The sequence below is a fragment of the Diplotaxodon limnothrissa genome, linkage group LG2 (genome assembly GCF_057381915.1).
Source record: "Diplotaxodon limnothrissa isolate DT_005_m linkage group LG2, D_limnothrissa_male_GT1.1, whole genome shotgun sequence".
Lineage (NCBI taxonomy): Eukaryota > Metazoa > Chordata > Actinopteri > Cichliformes > Cichlidae > Diplotaxodon > Diplotaxodon limnothrissa.
The window spans coordinates 27,296,843-27,313,769 of record NC_140597.1 but is presented as its reverse complement, the minus strand read 5'-3'; the positions used below and the strand labels follow the sequence as shown (position 1 = coordinate 27,313,769).

The 16,927-nt window shown below is 38.4% G+C and overlaps 1 protein-coding gene across 2 annotated transcripts; it reads left to right on the top strand.

The window, feature by feature from the left end:
• Positions 1-3,450: 3,450 nt before the first annotated feature.
• Positions 3,451-13,184, top strand: dctn4 (dynactin 4). 2 transcript variants are annotated; one of them, XM_085369513.1, is made up of 14 exons: positions 3,451-3,651; positions 4,315-4,385; positions 4,512-4,690; positions 4,793-4,836; positions 5,423-5,530; positions 6,184-6,204; positions 6,711-6,784; positions 7,602-7,714; positions 7,803-7,912; positions 8,010-8,083; positions 8,564-8,618; positions 9,176-9,283; positions 11,671-11,768; positions 11,861-13,184. In XM_085369513.1, the coding sequence occupies exons 1-14, from the start codon at positions 3,517-3,519 to the stop codon at positions 12,078-12,080; spliced, it is 1,410 nt and encodes a 469-aa protein (XP_085225639.1). In that variant the 5' UTR covers positions 3,451-3,516; the 3' UTR covers positions 12,081-13,184. The 2 variants fall into 2 exon arrangements, with proteins under 2 accessions (XP_085225639.1, XP_085225647.1); XM_085369521.1 differs by lacking the exon at positions 6,184-6,204.
• The last annotated feature ends 3,743 nt before the right edge of the window (positions 13,185-16,927 follow it).

Genomic DNA, 16,927 nt, shown 5'->3' with positions numbered 1-16,927 from the left:
AAAGGCAAAAAATCATATTTTGCATGGCTGGATCTTAAGGTTCCAAGTAGAGCTTCAGCTTTAGATCATGATATATTAATAAGAAAACTGGAACGTTAATGTGTCAGAGGGTTAGTTTTAAATTGGGTCCGGAGTTATTTAAGTGACAGGAAGCAGTTTGTGAAATTAAATGGTGGTTGCTTGTGGTGTACCCCAAGGGTCAGTTTTGGGCCCAAAATTCTTCAACTTATAGATTAATGACATTTGTAAAGTGTCCAAAGTATTAAAAATGGTTCTCTTTGCTGACGATACTAACATATTTTGCTCTGGTGATGATATGCAGAATTTATTGGATGACATGACTAATGAAATAAGTAAAGTGAAGTTCTGGCTTCATAAAAACAAATTATCGTTAAATTTGAATAAAGCTAAAATTATGTAATTTGGAAATAGTACAAATACAAATGCTAAGATTCAAATAAATGGTGTTGATATTGAAAGAGTCAGTGAAAATACATTTCTGGGGGTAATAATAGATGAAAAACTTAACTGGAGAGCTCACATAATATGTATTCATTCCAAAGTATCACAAAGCATTGCAATATTAAACGATGCAAAGCAGGTATTAGACAGGACATCACTTCATATTCTCTACTGTTCACTGGTTTCACCATACTTAAGCTATTGTGCAGAGGTCTGGGGCAATAACTATAAAACCACATTACATTCACTTTTTACTCTTCAAAAAAAAGCAGTTCGAATCATCCACAATGCAGGTTATAGTGAACATACAAACTCACTATTTTTGCAGGATGAAATATTAAAAATTGCTGATCTAGTGAAATTCCAAACAGCACAAATTCTATTCAAAGCAAAAAATACAGAACTACCAGGTAATATTCAGAGTATGTTTTTTTTTGAAAGAAGTAAGTTCTAATTTATGGAGGACCACAAACAATTTAAGGGTTTTTTGTAACTTCAAAACAGGGAAGGTATGTACTACAAGAAAAAGCATTTGTGTTTCTGTGCATAGAGTGAAACTGTGGAACAGTTTGAATATATAACAAATATAAAACAGTTAAAAAAGAGTTATAAAGACATGATCTTCTTGAACTATAAAGAAAGGGAAATTAAGTGAATGTCTCTATTTACAAAATTTCATGATGTGATATTATAGTATATAGTATATCAGAAATCTGTTCACTTTTTATTACAGATTATATAAGTAAGGAAGCTGACTAAATATTGACTGATAACTTATGGCAAAGGGGTGGGATTAAATAAGTGTGTACTTCTTCCCACTCCCTTTTGACATGTAAATGAATCCGAACAGAGGCACTATTGAAATGTACTGACTTTATTTTGTATAGTATTTTTTCTCTAATTTTCTTTACTAAATGTACCTGTATATTGTTTACATGTTCGAAATAAATTCACAAACAAACAAACCCTGCTTATGCAGTTCAACAACCTGGCCACGTTCAAAAAGGGAATGTTTTTTTGCCTTTGCAATCAGAACGTCATGACGGTGTGACTACCTGACAGAAAATGACAATGAATCCACAGTTTTGCACAGATTTAGATTTCTTCTTGTTGCATGTTGAAGCTCTACTTGGAACCTTGTTAAGTTCCACAGAAGACAACTAAAGTGGATGATGACAGAATTATTTCCATGGTTAAGAAAACCAACTTTACAGTGTTTATCCAAGTGAAGAACACTGGGAGAGCTAAGACTATCTACACTCTACAATCAAGAGACACCTTCATGAATCTCTAACTTACTATTCAGACAGAGAGCATGAGGTTCTGTGTGCATGGCCTTGGATTTGTGTGTGTTTGACTGTTGGATTACTATTAAACAGAACACACTGGAATTAAGCAACAGGGGGCACATTACACTGAACAAATCAGGATCTTTCTGCTTGACTTATCAAGCCAGTTATGCAAGATTAGTTTACCCTAACCGAGGACCTCTCTTGTAATGTGTTGTTTTTCTTCTGTTTGGAGGATTAAATAATCATGTCTCGTGAATCTGAGATTGAAAAAATAAATACATGTAGAACTCAGTGTGTATTGAATACAAACCAGCTGAGCTGCACATCAATATTGAGTTGTACTTTCAAATCTGCCACAGCACCGACATGGCAGCAGCTTTAGACACTATAAACTCAGCACTAACCTGTTGTGTTTATAGTAGTTTATAGTGTCAAATCTCACCTATTAACAGAGATACTGCAGTGTGACATAGTTTCAAAAGTGCATATGTTACTATAACTGCTGCTATAACTGCAGTCAGTGTGCTTTGAATGAAACATTTATGCTAAAGTAAATGAATAAAAAGCTCCTGCGGTGTTACAAGTTGAACTTACCCGAATCTTCATGAATGCATGAGAGCTAAGCGGCCTACTGTTGGTTTATTTTATTCATGGATCATTTCTCTTCCTCTCTCCTCTCCGGGATCAGCTGTTGCCATGGTGAGCTGGTACTTGGCCATATGCCCTGTGGGTGGCTGACAGGAGTCTTTGCAAGCCTGTTCGAGTGTATCGCTCACTGTATTTTGTACACAGCGTTCGGCTCAGATCTGCAGGCCAGAATAAGTTGTTATGCAGCGGGGAAGCAAGAGGCACCAGAAGGGCCAAATATCCCATGAATTTCTCTGGTTAAGGAGAAATACTGAAATTTAATTGATTATGATCAGTTGCAAGGGGCTGTGAGGACATGAATAAGTGCACATACAAATACTTTTATACAGTATATATAAAATAAAATGCAGCTTTGTCAAAACTCCAGGTAACACAACAGAAACTTGGGTGCAGATTTCTGCCATATCTTCTTTGTGTCATCCTGAGATATTCTTGGACTTAATCATTACTGTTTAAGTAGAGCCAATTATAAGAAAAATGTGATTCTTTCTAATATTATGTGGGAATAAGGGAAAAAAAATATTGTTTTTAAATCTTAAAGTTTAAAGCATAAAGATAAAGACCTACACTACTGTAGATGCTTTAGTATTGCATGGATCAGAATTTCACTGTTTTTTTCCGGGTTTGTTCACAATTCCATCCATTTTGTATGAGATCTACAACACTGCTGACTGGAATGCAGCCCCAAATCATGACAGAGGCTCCACTGTGTTTTACTGATGGCTATAGACACTCACTGTTGTACCTCGCCCCAAACCTGCTCCAAACATATTGCTGATAATTTGGACCAAAAATTTAAAACTTGGATTCATCACTCTGCAAGATCCGTTTCCACTGATTATCAGTCTAGTTCTTGCGTAATTTGATATACCTCAAACTTTTCTTCCTGTTTTTCATTCGGCTAAAGAAATGGGAACAACAGGCCACAAACGCAAATCTCACACACAACTCTGGCCAAAACATAAACGTGACGTTTTCTATATTCACCACACGAGGGCGACGATGAGCTCACTGTTTTCTACAGTCATTGGTTTCTCCAGCCAAGCAACCAGCGGTGGCATCAACACTAGCAGACGGTCCAGTGAGTCGCTGGGCTCGTCTACGTTCCTCGGAGATGGCGTCCCTTCTGCAGCCAGATAGAGTTGTCTATCTGGTTCGTGGGGAGAAAAAAATTAGAGCCCCCCTGTCTCAGCTTTATTTCTGTCGCTACTGCAGTGAGCTACGATCTCTGGAATGCGTGTCTCACGAGGTACGTTAGTGTTTTTCTCATCATCCTCCGCTAACAGTTAGCCTTTTCTAGCTACTTTGTTACCTTCTGTTAGCTTTGACAGGCGGGAGGGACTAGTTCAGCCATATGCTGAGTTGTCTTGCCAAGCCGTTTGTCAATCAAACGGTCCCCTAATCTCATTGGTTGTACGGTTTCACTTCCGCTTGTTGAAAGAAGCAAGCGCAAGCTAATGAGCCGTTGCTATCTGTCGGCTTTAGCATTAAACGCACAGGTTAGCTTATATAAAGCTGTGGGTGGCATGTTCTCTAATTAAAACAAGTACACAAGCAAAATATTTTGATGTCGGTCTGTCCTTGCTAACGTCCTCACTGTTAAAACCTTGTAAACCTAACTCAAAGTTACAGACACCACGCCCAGAGCGATTTAGCTAGTAGCATCACCATCATCATAGGATACCCTGACGAATATTTGTTAATATACTACTACTTGATTGAAAGCTTAACTTTTACTTCATTGAAGAATAGATAAAAATGAAATAAAACGGGTTCCCCTGTTTCATGGTACCATACTGTTCTAAGGAATGGTACAACGATAATCCTATTTATTCCTGATAACACTGTTGGTAATCAAGCAGTTGGGAAGCGTGTTTAAAATACACTTTAAGACTGACTTCTCTGTGTTCAGGTGGACTCCCACTATTGTCCCAGCTGTCTGGAAAACATGCCGTCTGCAGAGGCTAAGCTTAAAAAGAACAGGTAAGATTGATCTGCTTTTCTTTGCAGATTCGTAGAAAAAGCTCCGTGTTTATATTCCACCCCTTATGTCACTATGTAATTAGCGACCTTAGTTTCATTCTTAATTATTGGTGTGCTCTGTTGTAGGTGTGCAAACTGTTTTGACTGCCCGTGCTGCATGCACACACTATCTACTCGGGCCACCAACATCCCAGCTCCTCTGCCTGATGATCCTACCAAGACAGCCATGAAGAAAGCGTACTATTTGGCCTGCGGCTTCTGTCGCTGGACCTCAAGAGATGTGGGCATGGCTGACAAATCAGTTGGTGAGTGCTAGTTCACTAATCCTAGTTAACCTTTTTTGGTCAAGGCTGTATTTGTTCTCTGTGACTGTCTAAAGTCTGATGTTTGCATTTTGTTCACTGCAGCCAGTGGTGGATGGCAGGAGCCGGAGAACCCTCATACTCAGCGGGTAGGTTTTTTTTCCACCCTGTGGCCATCTAAATTTTTCTCAAGTTGCTCACATGTTTCCTGATAACACATTGCTTGCTTTTAAACTGATGTGCCCCTGAATAAGTGACACCCTCAATAACACAACCCAGGCTAAACTGAAATAGCTGAACATTTGCTTAGGCTACAAAACTGACATGCACGAACTGCACATGCTCCCATTTATTTATTTATGTCTTGCAATGAGCGTCTTTACACACATGTAGTTATTGCAGGAAGTCAACTGTTTTAATTTTTGCAGATTATTATTATTCCACAGTTTTCTACAGCTTTAAGTCTATCACATTTTAATACAATCATACGAACTTGTAAAAAAAATTACATAAGTTGCGTTTACTAAGACCAGTATCAGCCAATAATATTCTCCAAGCTATTAATTAAGAAAAAAACTATATTGCATATAGGGACATAATAAATTTGTGATAATATAGGTATTGATATGAACCTATACTATATGTAGCATAATGTATCTAGTTCTCTTTTAAATTACAATATAGTCTGTTTTTATAAAAGTACATAAAGAACTGATTCTTGTTTGTTTGCTCCAGATCAACAAACTGATTGAGTATTACCAGCAGCTGGCCCACCGAGAGAAGCAGGAGAGGGACAGGAAGAAGATGGCCAGGAGACGACAGTGCATGCCCCTGGCGTTCTCGGTACTCTGCTCTCTCTGAGCCCCACAGATGAACAGCTTCATGTTAGCTGTTGCCTCTGTGTGGTTTGTCGTTATTGCGAATAGCAGCAATAAATTGCAAATAACAAACTAATTTACATAGACTTTGATTTAAATAATAAATACAGAAATATTTCTTTGTGTCAGTAAGGATGTCATTTGATTTGCATGCTTTAAGCCAAAGCAGGCGGGAATAGACTTGCTGTGCTTGGTTTACAGATTCACACCATGCCCATGCTGTTACCCTGCTTAAGAAACAAATGTCATGGTAGTCACCAGTGTGATTTGCCTGAACGTAGCGGAAAATGTGCACAATGAGTTTTATGCCCCCCTGCTTTGGATGTGGTCTTCACGCTTTGTTAGCTTGGTGCATTGTTCACACCTGCCGTTTTCTTCTTTGACAATTAACATCCATTAATGCAAACCCGTCTTTCCTATCGCGCAGTGGAGCCACTTAAGCTGTGATATCCTGCAGTTGTTTTCCATCACTGATGCATTTCTGTTGCCGTTGCATGTCACCAAATATCAATAATGTTTTGCTTGATCGCTTTGGTTTCACCTTGTTCTTTATTCTCTCCTTTTTCCTTTTTTTTTTCTTTGCTTATGCACTCTGACATTTTGGTTTTTATCCCCCAGCAACACACTATTCATGTGGTGGTGAGTTGTACTTTTTCACAATTTGGGTATTCTCATCTTTTACAGTAGCACTGTTTTCTATTTCTATCTGTTCTTGTCTGCTCTGTTACTGACTGACCTCACAGATCACATGAATGTTTCTTGGGTAAATGAGACCGAGATCCACACAAGGAGAGCCTTTATGTTGATTAGAGGGAGGGAAGCTACAGAAGATCTTTCTCTTTCAAGACATTTATTCATTAAATATGAGTTGATTCTCTTCCTCTAGTCTAGAGTACAAAGGCTCTTCTTTCTGTCTCTTACCACTGCTAATTTTAACAGTTTGTTCTTTATTTGTTGTTTTTCCACTTCTTTACATTTTTTTTAATTCTCAAAACTTGCCATAAACTAAATTTTTTGGGTCAGGATGTTGTGTTGTATTTGTCATGTAGATAAATAACTGTAGATGCATATTTATAATCATCTTGACATTTCAGTGTTCACTAGGCTAGATCTCTGATCATGTTTTGTCCTCCAATTCTACTCAGGAAAAATATGGCCTTGGAACCAGACTGCAGAGACAGAGGCCTGGAGCTCCACTATCAAGCCTGGCTGGCCTTTCGTGAGTTTTTTTATATTTTTATTATCATGTTTATCTGCAGTTATTGCAGCTTTTAACACATCCCATCAACCGGTTTTGTCCTTTTGAACTTTTTTTGACTTTCAAGGTCAGCACCTGTTTTCAATGTCTCACGTCTTTGACATGCATATTATCAGTGACTCAGATTAATTTTCTGCCGTCCACAAACCATTAGTTTGATTAATTTCAGGGTGCCATAAAAATGAATTTACAGAGCCTTGGAACTTGTCTTTAGATACTTATTGTAGTTAATCCATCACAATGAACAGTTTATCACCTTTTTTCTTGTTCTCAAATTGCATCATCACCTTGTACTGATATAATTGTTAACAGAGATCGCTCACCAGAATTCATTCAAGGACCCTGCCTAACATTTTGGATTAATGATTAGCTGACAAAAGGCAGCGTATTGATAAACTATGCTGTCAGACCGAGGGGACGAATGTAAAGCTGGCGAGGACTCTCTGAAAAGAGTGATGTGTACTTGGTTGTCTCTTGTTTCAAAGGACTCTTGTTCAGTAGCCAAGTATGAAAAGTTGGATGCCCTTGAAGGCATCAACCTTAAGTTTTCCAAAGTTTCTTTGTTCTAACTGTAACCGTGCAACTTTTATGTGAGTAGGTTATTTATAAAGAGCTAGAGCCTCCAAAAATACCTGCACTGTTTGCGTTGCAGTGTATGTAATTAACTTCCAGTTACTTTAAAGACTGTCATTAAAGAGAAATAATAGCTGTTATTTCTCTTTTCTTTCTTAAAGAGAAATAACAGCTTATTAAGCAGTATTTATGTTAATCTAATTAGCCTCAAAGAGGGTGAAGACCAGAAGGAGATCACCATTGAACCAGCCCAGGCACTTGATGAGGTGGAGCCCCTGCCTGAGGATTGTTACACCAGACCCATCAATTTACCTGAAGGTATGGTCTTATCTGGTGCTCGCTGAACAGTACCGAGAGCTTGTCAAAGTGAGGTCAAGTTGAATCTGTAATTTCTCTTGTCTTGCAGTGACCACGCTGCGACAGCGGCTTCTGCAGCCAGACTTCCAGCCTGCAGGGGCGTCTCAGCTCCACCCAAGACACAAACACCTCCTGATGAAGCGCTCGCTGCGCTGCAGGGTCAGCACCTCTTCAGGCTTTTAGTGTTCCATATCTATCAAAGCCTCTCTTTTAATAGATTATATTTACATGAGTCTTTTTTTTCCCCCTTCTTCAGAAATGCGAGCACAACTTGAGCAAGCCAGAGTTTAATCCTACTTCAATTAAGTTTAAAATTCAGCTGGTGGCTGTGTGAGTGCTGCTCTTCTGTTTACGTTTGAAACATTTTTTTCTCAGCAGTTTATCGTCAAGTATAAATGTTGTTTAGTTGGATGACTGTATAAAGACGTCGGGACATTTTTCATGCAAATGCATGAGCACATTAACCCTCCTGTTATGTTGCGGGTCAGATTGACCCAGAACATTTTCTGCATCACTACAGAAAATGAAAAAAATTAAATTATAAAAGAAAATTGTAAAATAATCAATGCCAGTGTTTCTGACACTTTTGGATGAGTAAATTTGCCCCAGGTCAAATTAACCCAGGAGCATAATTGGTGTTCCTGGAGACCAACATAACAGGAGGGTTAAATGGAGACAGTTTTCACTGTGTGCTTTTTCTTCTTTTTGTTTTGTTTTCAGGAGTTTAGACATTAGGTCACTCTGACTGAATGTTTAGTGATCTTTGGTGTGTTAGTGTATTGACTGTCTGCCTTCCTCTTCCTCCCACAGGAGTTATATCCCAGAAGTGAGAATTATGTCCATTCCAAATCTCCGGAATGGGAAGGTCAGTGTCTGCACGAACTTTGGTAGATTATCTTGTATTTTAGATTTTTTTTTTTTTTAAATTCTGTGCACACTGCCAGCAAAAAGTTTGTTACATGCCTTCTCATTTAATGTTTTTTCTTTATTTTCATGGCTATTACATTGTAGACACATCTCTGCATGTGTACACGACATCTGCAATTTTCCAAAATGAATTTTATCTGGTCTATTTTTAATTATTGATGCATGAAAGCTCTGGGAATTTGAAGTAAAAACCATTTCAGGTGACTACACCATGAAGCTCACTGAGAGAAGGCCATGGGTTTGCAGAGCTGTCAACAAAGCAAAGGGTGGCTACTTTCAGGAATGTAAAATATAAAACATGTTTTGAGTTATTTAACACTTTTTTGTTTACTACATGATCCCATATGTGTTCATTCATAGTTTTGATACCATCTGTGAGAATCTACAATGTAATTAGGCATGGAAATAAGGAAAAACCATTAGTGTACACATAAACTTGGAAACGATGACAAGCATTTGCCTTATCTTTTTTCTTTCCTGCCATTCGCTGTTTAGGAGAGCCAGGTGCTGCTGACCCTGACCAACCCAGTGGAGAACATCACCTGTGTCTCACTGACCTCTTGTGAGGAAAATGACCCTGATGAGATTAATAGCACTGCAAAGGTATTTTATTTATTTTTTTAATCGCTTCTATTGACACACAGGCACAACAGTCGATCCGAAATTGATACAAAACTTTGTAACTTTAATGAAGTTTTTAAAATCTCTTGTAAGTAGAGCTGGGCGATATAAGATTTTTTCATATCACGATATGTTTTTTCATTTCAGGCGATAACGATATCTATCACGATATAAGCCAAATAACTATATTTGTAAGATTTAAATGTGCCGTTGCTCACAAGTAAAATGTGAAATAATCAGCAGCTTGTTTTGATTTAAATATTTATTTCCCATAATAAGTTCAACAGGGTAGATGTACTTAAGGAACATGAGACTTTTTCAGATAAATAAAGGCAAATATTGCAAACTACACAAAAGGCAGCCGCTAAAGCGTTTAAGTTTCAAAATAGAACAAACGAAACAGACTAAATTGTCAATTCCACTTAGAAACAAAATATTAATTCTAAAAATAAATCTTAGTTTGTTTTACAGAAGAACAGACAAAACTGACTAACTTTTGTCAATATCAAATAAACTGAGAACTAAAAGGAAATTCTCCTTGTTGTATAGCTTAGCTTTTCAAACAGTTTTAACAGTTACTTTAATCTGACAAAAGCCGAATGACGAATTAGCGCTTTCAGTCAGACATTGAGCATGCACCGGTTTATTGTATTTCCAGACTTGCTTTCGGCACAATTTACAGTGCGTGCTACTCTGTTTTTTGTCAGACTTGAAATAGCCGAAATACCTTCACACTACGGAACTTCTCTGGCTCTTCCGTTTGACAATCTCTCCGGCATTGGAGCCATCATGTTTTCTCTTCGGTAACCTTCGGTCACGCACTCGGTTGATTTTTCTCTAGTCGGCACACTCATTTCCTCCATTACCCGGGCGGCACGGCGGCTGGCTGCTTCCCAAACAAATACACATGTCCGGCTTGGCACTTGTGCTGTACGTAACAAGTCACGTGACGTGACGCTGCGGCTATGCTTGGTTCGGCTCTGCGCTACTTAATTTGGATTGACTGTTCTTTTTTCTTTTTTTTAAGAGGACAAGAGAGATGAGGCCTATCGCAATAGTTTAACTTTTCTATCGAGAAAAAGTTATTTCGCAATACATATCGTTATTGTTCTATCGCCCAGCTCTACTTGTAAGTTCTCAATTTTTTTCTTTTGTTTTGCCTATTGACATTTTAGAAAGCAACCACAAATGCATCCAGTGAAAGAAACTTCAGACTGCAAATATTAGACTTGTTTTCAAAATGATAACCAGAAGAGCCGCTCTTATAGATAATTAAAGACTTACCTGTTAATTTTAACGGAGGTTTGTAATATCATTAATAGGTTCAAAGAATCCAGTTGTTTCACTGATTTCCTTTCTGAAATCTGTATCTTTGTGGTAAACAAGCCCAGGTGCTTGACTGGGTGTGTGTGACCGGTCACTGATAGAAAACATTTGGTGTGGTATGAAACAAAAAATATGACAAAAGAGGCCCTCAAGCAGCAAGATAATGCATCAAGTGAGAAAAGGAAAGTATTTGGATTTCACAAGTGCAGCAGTTGGTCTCCTCAGTCCGCAAGCAGTGATAGAAAAACAGGTGATGCAACACGGTGGTAAACTTTTTTTTTTTTTTTCCTAGTGTGCTGGCACCATATACAAAATGTGCATATGTTAGCCATTTTGTTCTATACTTATACCTTATTTATTCAAATTTTACTCAGCAGCTCGGCTGTTTTGCAAATTGGCTTGTCTGTAGCCTTCGCGTCATCTCTTCATACTGTTAGTCACAGCTAACAGTGCTGCCTGGTGCACTGAGGCTCTCTGACTATAGGCGTTTTTTTTATTACCAGCCTCTTTAGTGATGAAGTCATGGGCCAGCTCGAGTAAGGTAGAGCTCCTGGCCAAATAAGAGCATCCTGATGACCCATTTCCATTGACATTATGGCCAAACGGAGAGTGCAGTCCCGGCTTTCTGCTCGATCTGATATACAAACACCTGAGGGATATTGCGAACCATATCAAGCTATGCTCAGTTGAGTTTTATCGCTACTTCTCATGGCTAAGTTCACCCACCTCCTACATATATTTTATGTACTACATCTGTTCTCTCTGTAAGTCTTTTGACAGCTGAAAAGAAGCATCAATTTTAGCAAAAAGTGTGATTCAGTTGACTTATTTTCCCCCTTAAACACAACACAGATATAACAGTCAGACGAGCATGAGTTTTTATGTGAGGTGTCAACTTCAGAAAAATACATCTTTTTATTTAATAACCACCATTGTTCATTTTAAGATGCGATTAACTTAGAAAGAAGTGTAATAATTCATCTTAATGTGACTCTAACATTTAAAATCTTGCTGTAAACATTACTGCTTGTTATTTTTTTCAGGTTTTAGTGCCCAGTAAGGAACTACTCTTAGCAGGAAAGGATGCTGCTGCTGAGTATGATGAACTAGCCGAACCTCAGGACTTCCAGGACGACCCAGAGTGAGTCAACACACAAACCCACGCTTGCTCTTTAACAGTAATGGCATGAGAAAACACCCTCACTCCACTTGATATCTCTGTCTTTTCCACAGTGTTGTTGCCTTCAGGAAATCCAACAAGATTGGTTTCTTTATCAAAGTGATCCCTCAGAAAGAAGAGGATACGGATGTCACGGTTTCTTTTAAGATCCGACATGACTTCCGCAACCTCGCTGGTCCCATCCGGCCGAGCGAGGAGGGAGCCGACACTGCCGCTGAAGCCATCTGGCTCACTCACCACGTGGAGCTGAGGCTGGGACCCCTCGCTTCCTGAACCCAAGTACTGCGTTCACCAGTGTTAGGCTCTTCGAACTAATACCTTCAAACTGGGATTAATTTAATTTAAAACTGATTTCTGATTCAGCTCATTGAAGCTTAAGGATAATTTGGCACCTTTAAGGCTTTCAGATGCTGTTGTTATGCTTTGGCTTAAGCCACATCAGCAGATCCCTGTGCTGCACAGTTTATAAAACTATATGAAACCATGACTTGTTGCACACTTAACTGATAACTATAGATTCTTGGTCCGTTTTATTGTTGCCTAATGTACCCAAAACCTCCTCTTTCTCATCTTAAACACTTTATAGTTCATCAGTAAGAGGCAGTTTAGCATGTGGTTACATAGAGGGGACAGATCCTTATTATATGCATATCGTTTCTGACTAAAATGAAGCTTTAATTTGATTACGGTAAATATATATGCCATATTTGTTGCTCCCAGCCTTTCTCTCCACACCCTTGACGAACGTTTTGTCTCAGCTGTGTTGTGCTGTGGGTATTTTGTGAGTTTTTTGTCTCTGCTGTTTATAGATTATAGAAGTTTAAGTTCAAAGTCGAGGGAGTGGGATTATAGAAAGATGAGCAGAATCAGAAATCAGAATAGAGAACAATCTGTGTGAATCCCAGCCATGAATCACACACACACACACACACGCCTCTGCGCTTTTAGCTTGTGTATCCTTCAGACAGCAGTAGGAGAATAACATGCATGCTTCACATATATAATAAAAAACCATACATGCTACACAGTATCATCACAATTATTGATTCCGTAGTATGTTTAAAACGGATCTCCTTTGGATAGATATGATCGTTTTATTATTGTCTGAAGTTGCACAGTAACCTAATGGCACTGTGAGGAGGATTCATGAGAAACTGTACAAATGACATGAAGTACAAAGTGCCCGTCATTTCTGTGTATTGAAACACTATTTTTGTCTGATTTGAAAACTTGCTTTTGGTTCATAGACCTCACTGACCTCAATGTCAGTGCGTATTGTTAGCTGCTGCCAGTTTTCTTTTTGGTCTTGGTTAAAAAAAAAAAAAAAACTGTCCTTACATCACAGTTAATCATCTGTGCTGGCTAATAAATAATGCTGTCAAAGAGAAAGCGTAAATGTCTTATGTTCTAGGGTGATGCGAGTTTTAAAGTGGTTATTCCAGACTGTGCTCCACTCTGCTTTTGACATAAAGCTGGGTTTCTAGCACTTTTCCTGCTGCTGTGCCTGAAAACAGTGCTATTATTAAAGCAAATGGCTTAAAACTGTAAAGCTGCTGACTTGAGATTTATTAGACTGCCTTTTATAAAAAGAAAAAGTATTTTAGAAATCTATCAACAAAGTAAAAATGACTGAATTCATGTTTTTGTTTTCAAATTGGAGGCGTCACACTGGACTACATAACATCCAACCAATGAAACAAATTTGTCCAGGAATGCAAGTAAATGACTGTAAATTGGCATCTTAATTAAAAATAAAGAATTAAAAACCGTACATTAAAAAAAATTAATAGATAACAATAATTATATTTTGGCATAAAAAATAAAAAACTCTTGCACATACTGGTGGATTAACTATTACAGAAACTCAGAAAACGGATTTTACCATTGCTGTTAATTTAGAGCAGCTGTGATGTAAACCTTACATTGCATTGCGAATAATCAGTTGCATTAAGGTTCAGGTGATATTTTTCCAAGTTCATCACTGCAATGAGCCAATGTAGAGCGATGGCTTTAAAAATATTGTCATATTTTAAAGCTTTTTTTAAAATAAAAAACTTAATTCATGTAATAGGAAACACGTTTGATTTGATCTCTATAACTATTTCTCTATGATTCTTTATATATTTATTTTTTTCTATATCTTCAGTTGAACCTCCATTTATGATATAGATTTTGTCAATGTAGTCTGCACTGTAAAAATTTAAGTGTAATTAATATTTATAAAATGACCTACAGCAATGAGAAGAAGAGAGAAGTAAAGATGATTCTGGTTTCAACTGAAGTCTTCCAGTAATTCGTTCCATAATAAAGGGTTTTTTAAAAATTAGGAAGGCAGAACTCTTATATATCAGTTTTGCATATATTGTATCATTTGGATGTACACATAATACATAGAGTAGTGGATCTGAAGTAACATCAGTTCCCCAAATCTGTTTAATCTTGTAATAAGCTTTTTGATCACGTGTATCAGACTTGCATTTTTGTCTGTCATTCACTCTCACCACAAGATGGCGCCATAGCCAAATAGTTTTTAAACATCAGCCACACAAGGAGCTCTGGGAGGACATGAGAGCAAGCACAAGGCAACCTTGATCTTGAATTTCTCTGCATGCTGAAAACATCGATCGATAGCAATCGTGGCTGTGAAAAAGCAGTTTTTTCCTTTAAACTGGGAAAAATATTTTCATAATGAGCGCAAAGCTGTTTATCAGCATCCAAATCATCAGAACGAGATCACCACGAGGAGCAGAGAGTAAAAGAATTTGTACTCCAGCAGATACCGTTTTATATTTAACACGTATCCGTCATGTTGGGAGGGATGATTTGCGTGCTCGTGTCGTTTATTGCTTCTGAAAAGGCAGATCAAATATGTGCGATGCTGGTATGTTGCAGCTCCCCGATGAGGCCCTCCGCTGTGTAAACAGACCCACTCCGTCTGGGCAATAAAGCCATGATTTTCTTTTATCTTCACCAGATATAAACAGCCCAGAAAAGTGGTCTCTGTGAGAGCCATAAATCACCACTGAAGATGAGGTAATAAAGCACACATGGGGCGGGGGAGTGCCAGACCACTGAAACAGCACAGGCTCCCTCTTCAAACAAAGCTGACGATAGCAGTAGCTGATTTCAGTGCCCTGCAGTGGCGTACCAAGCAAGCACTTGCTGGGCTCCTGCTCTACTACTGGGGAAAAAAAAAGTACTGTATTTCAAAAAGGCAAATTCTAAACGTGTAATTCGTGGCCATCATTTTTATTCGCCTAAACCGACGTGACTGATGGAGAACGACTGAATATGGTGATTTATGCAGTCATCTTTTAACTGACTCATGAGCAGCCCTTGAATGATCCCCAAACACACCGTCTGGAGGACAAATTCTGGATCGTTCTGGTCAGGATAATATTTTCCTGGATCAAGACAGGAATTATTTCACGCTCAGCATCAGCGTGTTCTTATTTGCAGAACCTCACACTGTAAACAGCACAGAAATCTGACCTGTGACTGTGTTATCGGGATTAGAAATGAATATCATAGGGTTTTCAGCAGTGCCTGTATAGTAAGTAGGTTAGGCAAGGGCCTGCTCATTTAATGTCTCTCCTGCTCCTCTATCTTTTTTTCCCCCCCTTTGAAGACTTAACAACTTTATTTATAAAGACACACGCAGCCAGCCTTGACCAGATGAAAAATTCCTCACTGAATTACAAGTCTGACTGCACCCAGGACCTTTCCACAATTACGTCATCGCCCAAACCGCCAGTAACTCACCCACAGAGGAAGCATGACACAGACAAACAAAAGAGGAGAGAAGCAGTGCCTTAGTGGAGGAAGAAAACTCTGTTAATCTAAAAAAAATAATAATACAGAAATATGTCCAACTACTTTTTCTCCGTGCCCCTTATTTCATAGGCCAACCGTGCTATGCTCGGGGATTGAGGTTTGTTTCCTTTGTTAGCTGTCAGGTGAAATGATTCTGCCACAATACTTATGACATGTCCTTTACTGGGCATTAGCCCAGGTACAAAAAAAGATCTCTTTTTAGTTTCGTTGTTTTGTTTTTTTTGTTTTTTTTAGTTTTGTGAACAGGAAGCCCAAAAGGTGCTCAAAGTGATGAATCACTTCTTCCATTTTCTGCTCACCAGACCATCATCTGGTTAATTAGTTGTAATTGATGATGTCTACCCAGATGAATAACTGTTGAGGCATGGGGGATTTCAGAGCTGGGAAAGCCAAAACTGTGAAACCTTAGCTTTTCAGGAGGCCAAAAAAAGTTCACTTTCGCCTCCGATGTGCTTTGAAATTCTCATTCCAATTTCTCTTGCTTTGCTTTCGCTCTCTCCGCAGTCTGACAACTGTAGGCTGGATGGAATGTTTATTTTGGATGCAGGGTTGAAAAAGAGAAAGCAGCTGACCTTCAACACTCTCTCGGAAACTCTGTCTGCCTTAACTAACACACATGCAGCTACGCTCTCTGCTTTATTTATAATCTTATCAATAAAGGCTGTATGTTGTCAGAACCCCAGACTGGGGCCAGTGCTAAGAGGGAACCCTGTGAGGTCCCCGGAGGATGGAAAATTTGCTTTTTGCTGGACATCTTCTTGCTCAATTGAAAACTTAAGTAGAAAAGAGATTTGATAAAAAGTGTAGCTAGTGAAGGAAGTAATGTCTTTTAAAGAAAAAATGTACAATTTAGGAAGCCCTAACTATGTTAACTTATCATCTGATCGCCTTAAAGCATAGAGTCTATAATAGAGGAAGGTTTTGTTTTGGAATGAGAAATGACAATATTTGAATGAGAGGGTGTGCTGCTAAAACAGATATGCTTAAAAAGGTGCCGACATGAGCAGAGTCTGTCTGGACTCACCTGTGACACTAATAAACTTTAAAGGTACAGTCAGTCATTTATTGAACCTATTTAATAGAAAAAAGAATATTGTACTCATAAATGCACATTGATTATTGTGTAATTACGTCTCCCAACAAATTGATGTTTTCTCATAAACTTAGAATAAAGTTTTGATTAAGAATTAAGCCACCATGTTGACCCACCTTACAGTGACTGAGGTGGGCGTCGCTGTTTGCTTTATTGTGTTTTATGTATGCGTTTGGAGACCAGCCACATATGT

What these genes read in the sequence shown, in the direction of transcription:
- dctn4 (XM_085369513.1), top strand. Translation starts at nt 3,517, where the DNA reads ATGGCGTCCCTTCTGCAGCCAGATAGAGTTGTCTATCTGGTTCGTGGG. An exon ending in TGGAATGCGTGTCTCACGAG is followed by an intron (nt 3,652 to 4,314) that starts GTACGTTAGTGT and finishes CTCTGTGTTCAG; the next exon opens with GTGGACTCCCACTATTGTCC. An exon ending in AACACACTATTCATGTGGTG is followed by an intron (nt 6,205 to 6,710) that starts GTGAGTTGTACT and finishes AATTCTACTCAG; the next exon opens with GAAAAATATGGCCTTGGAAC.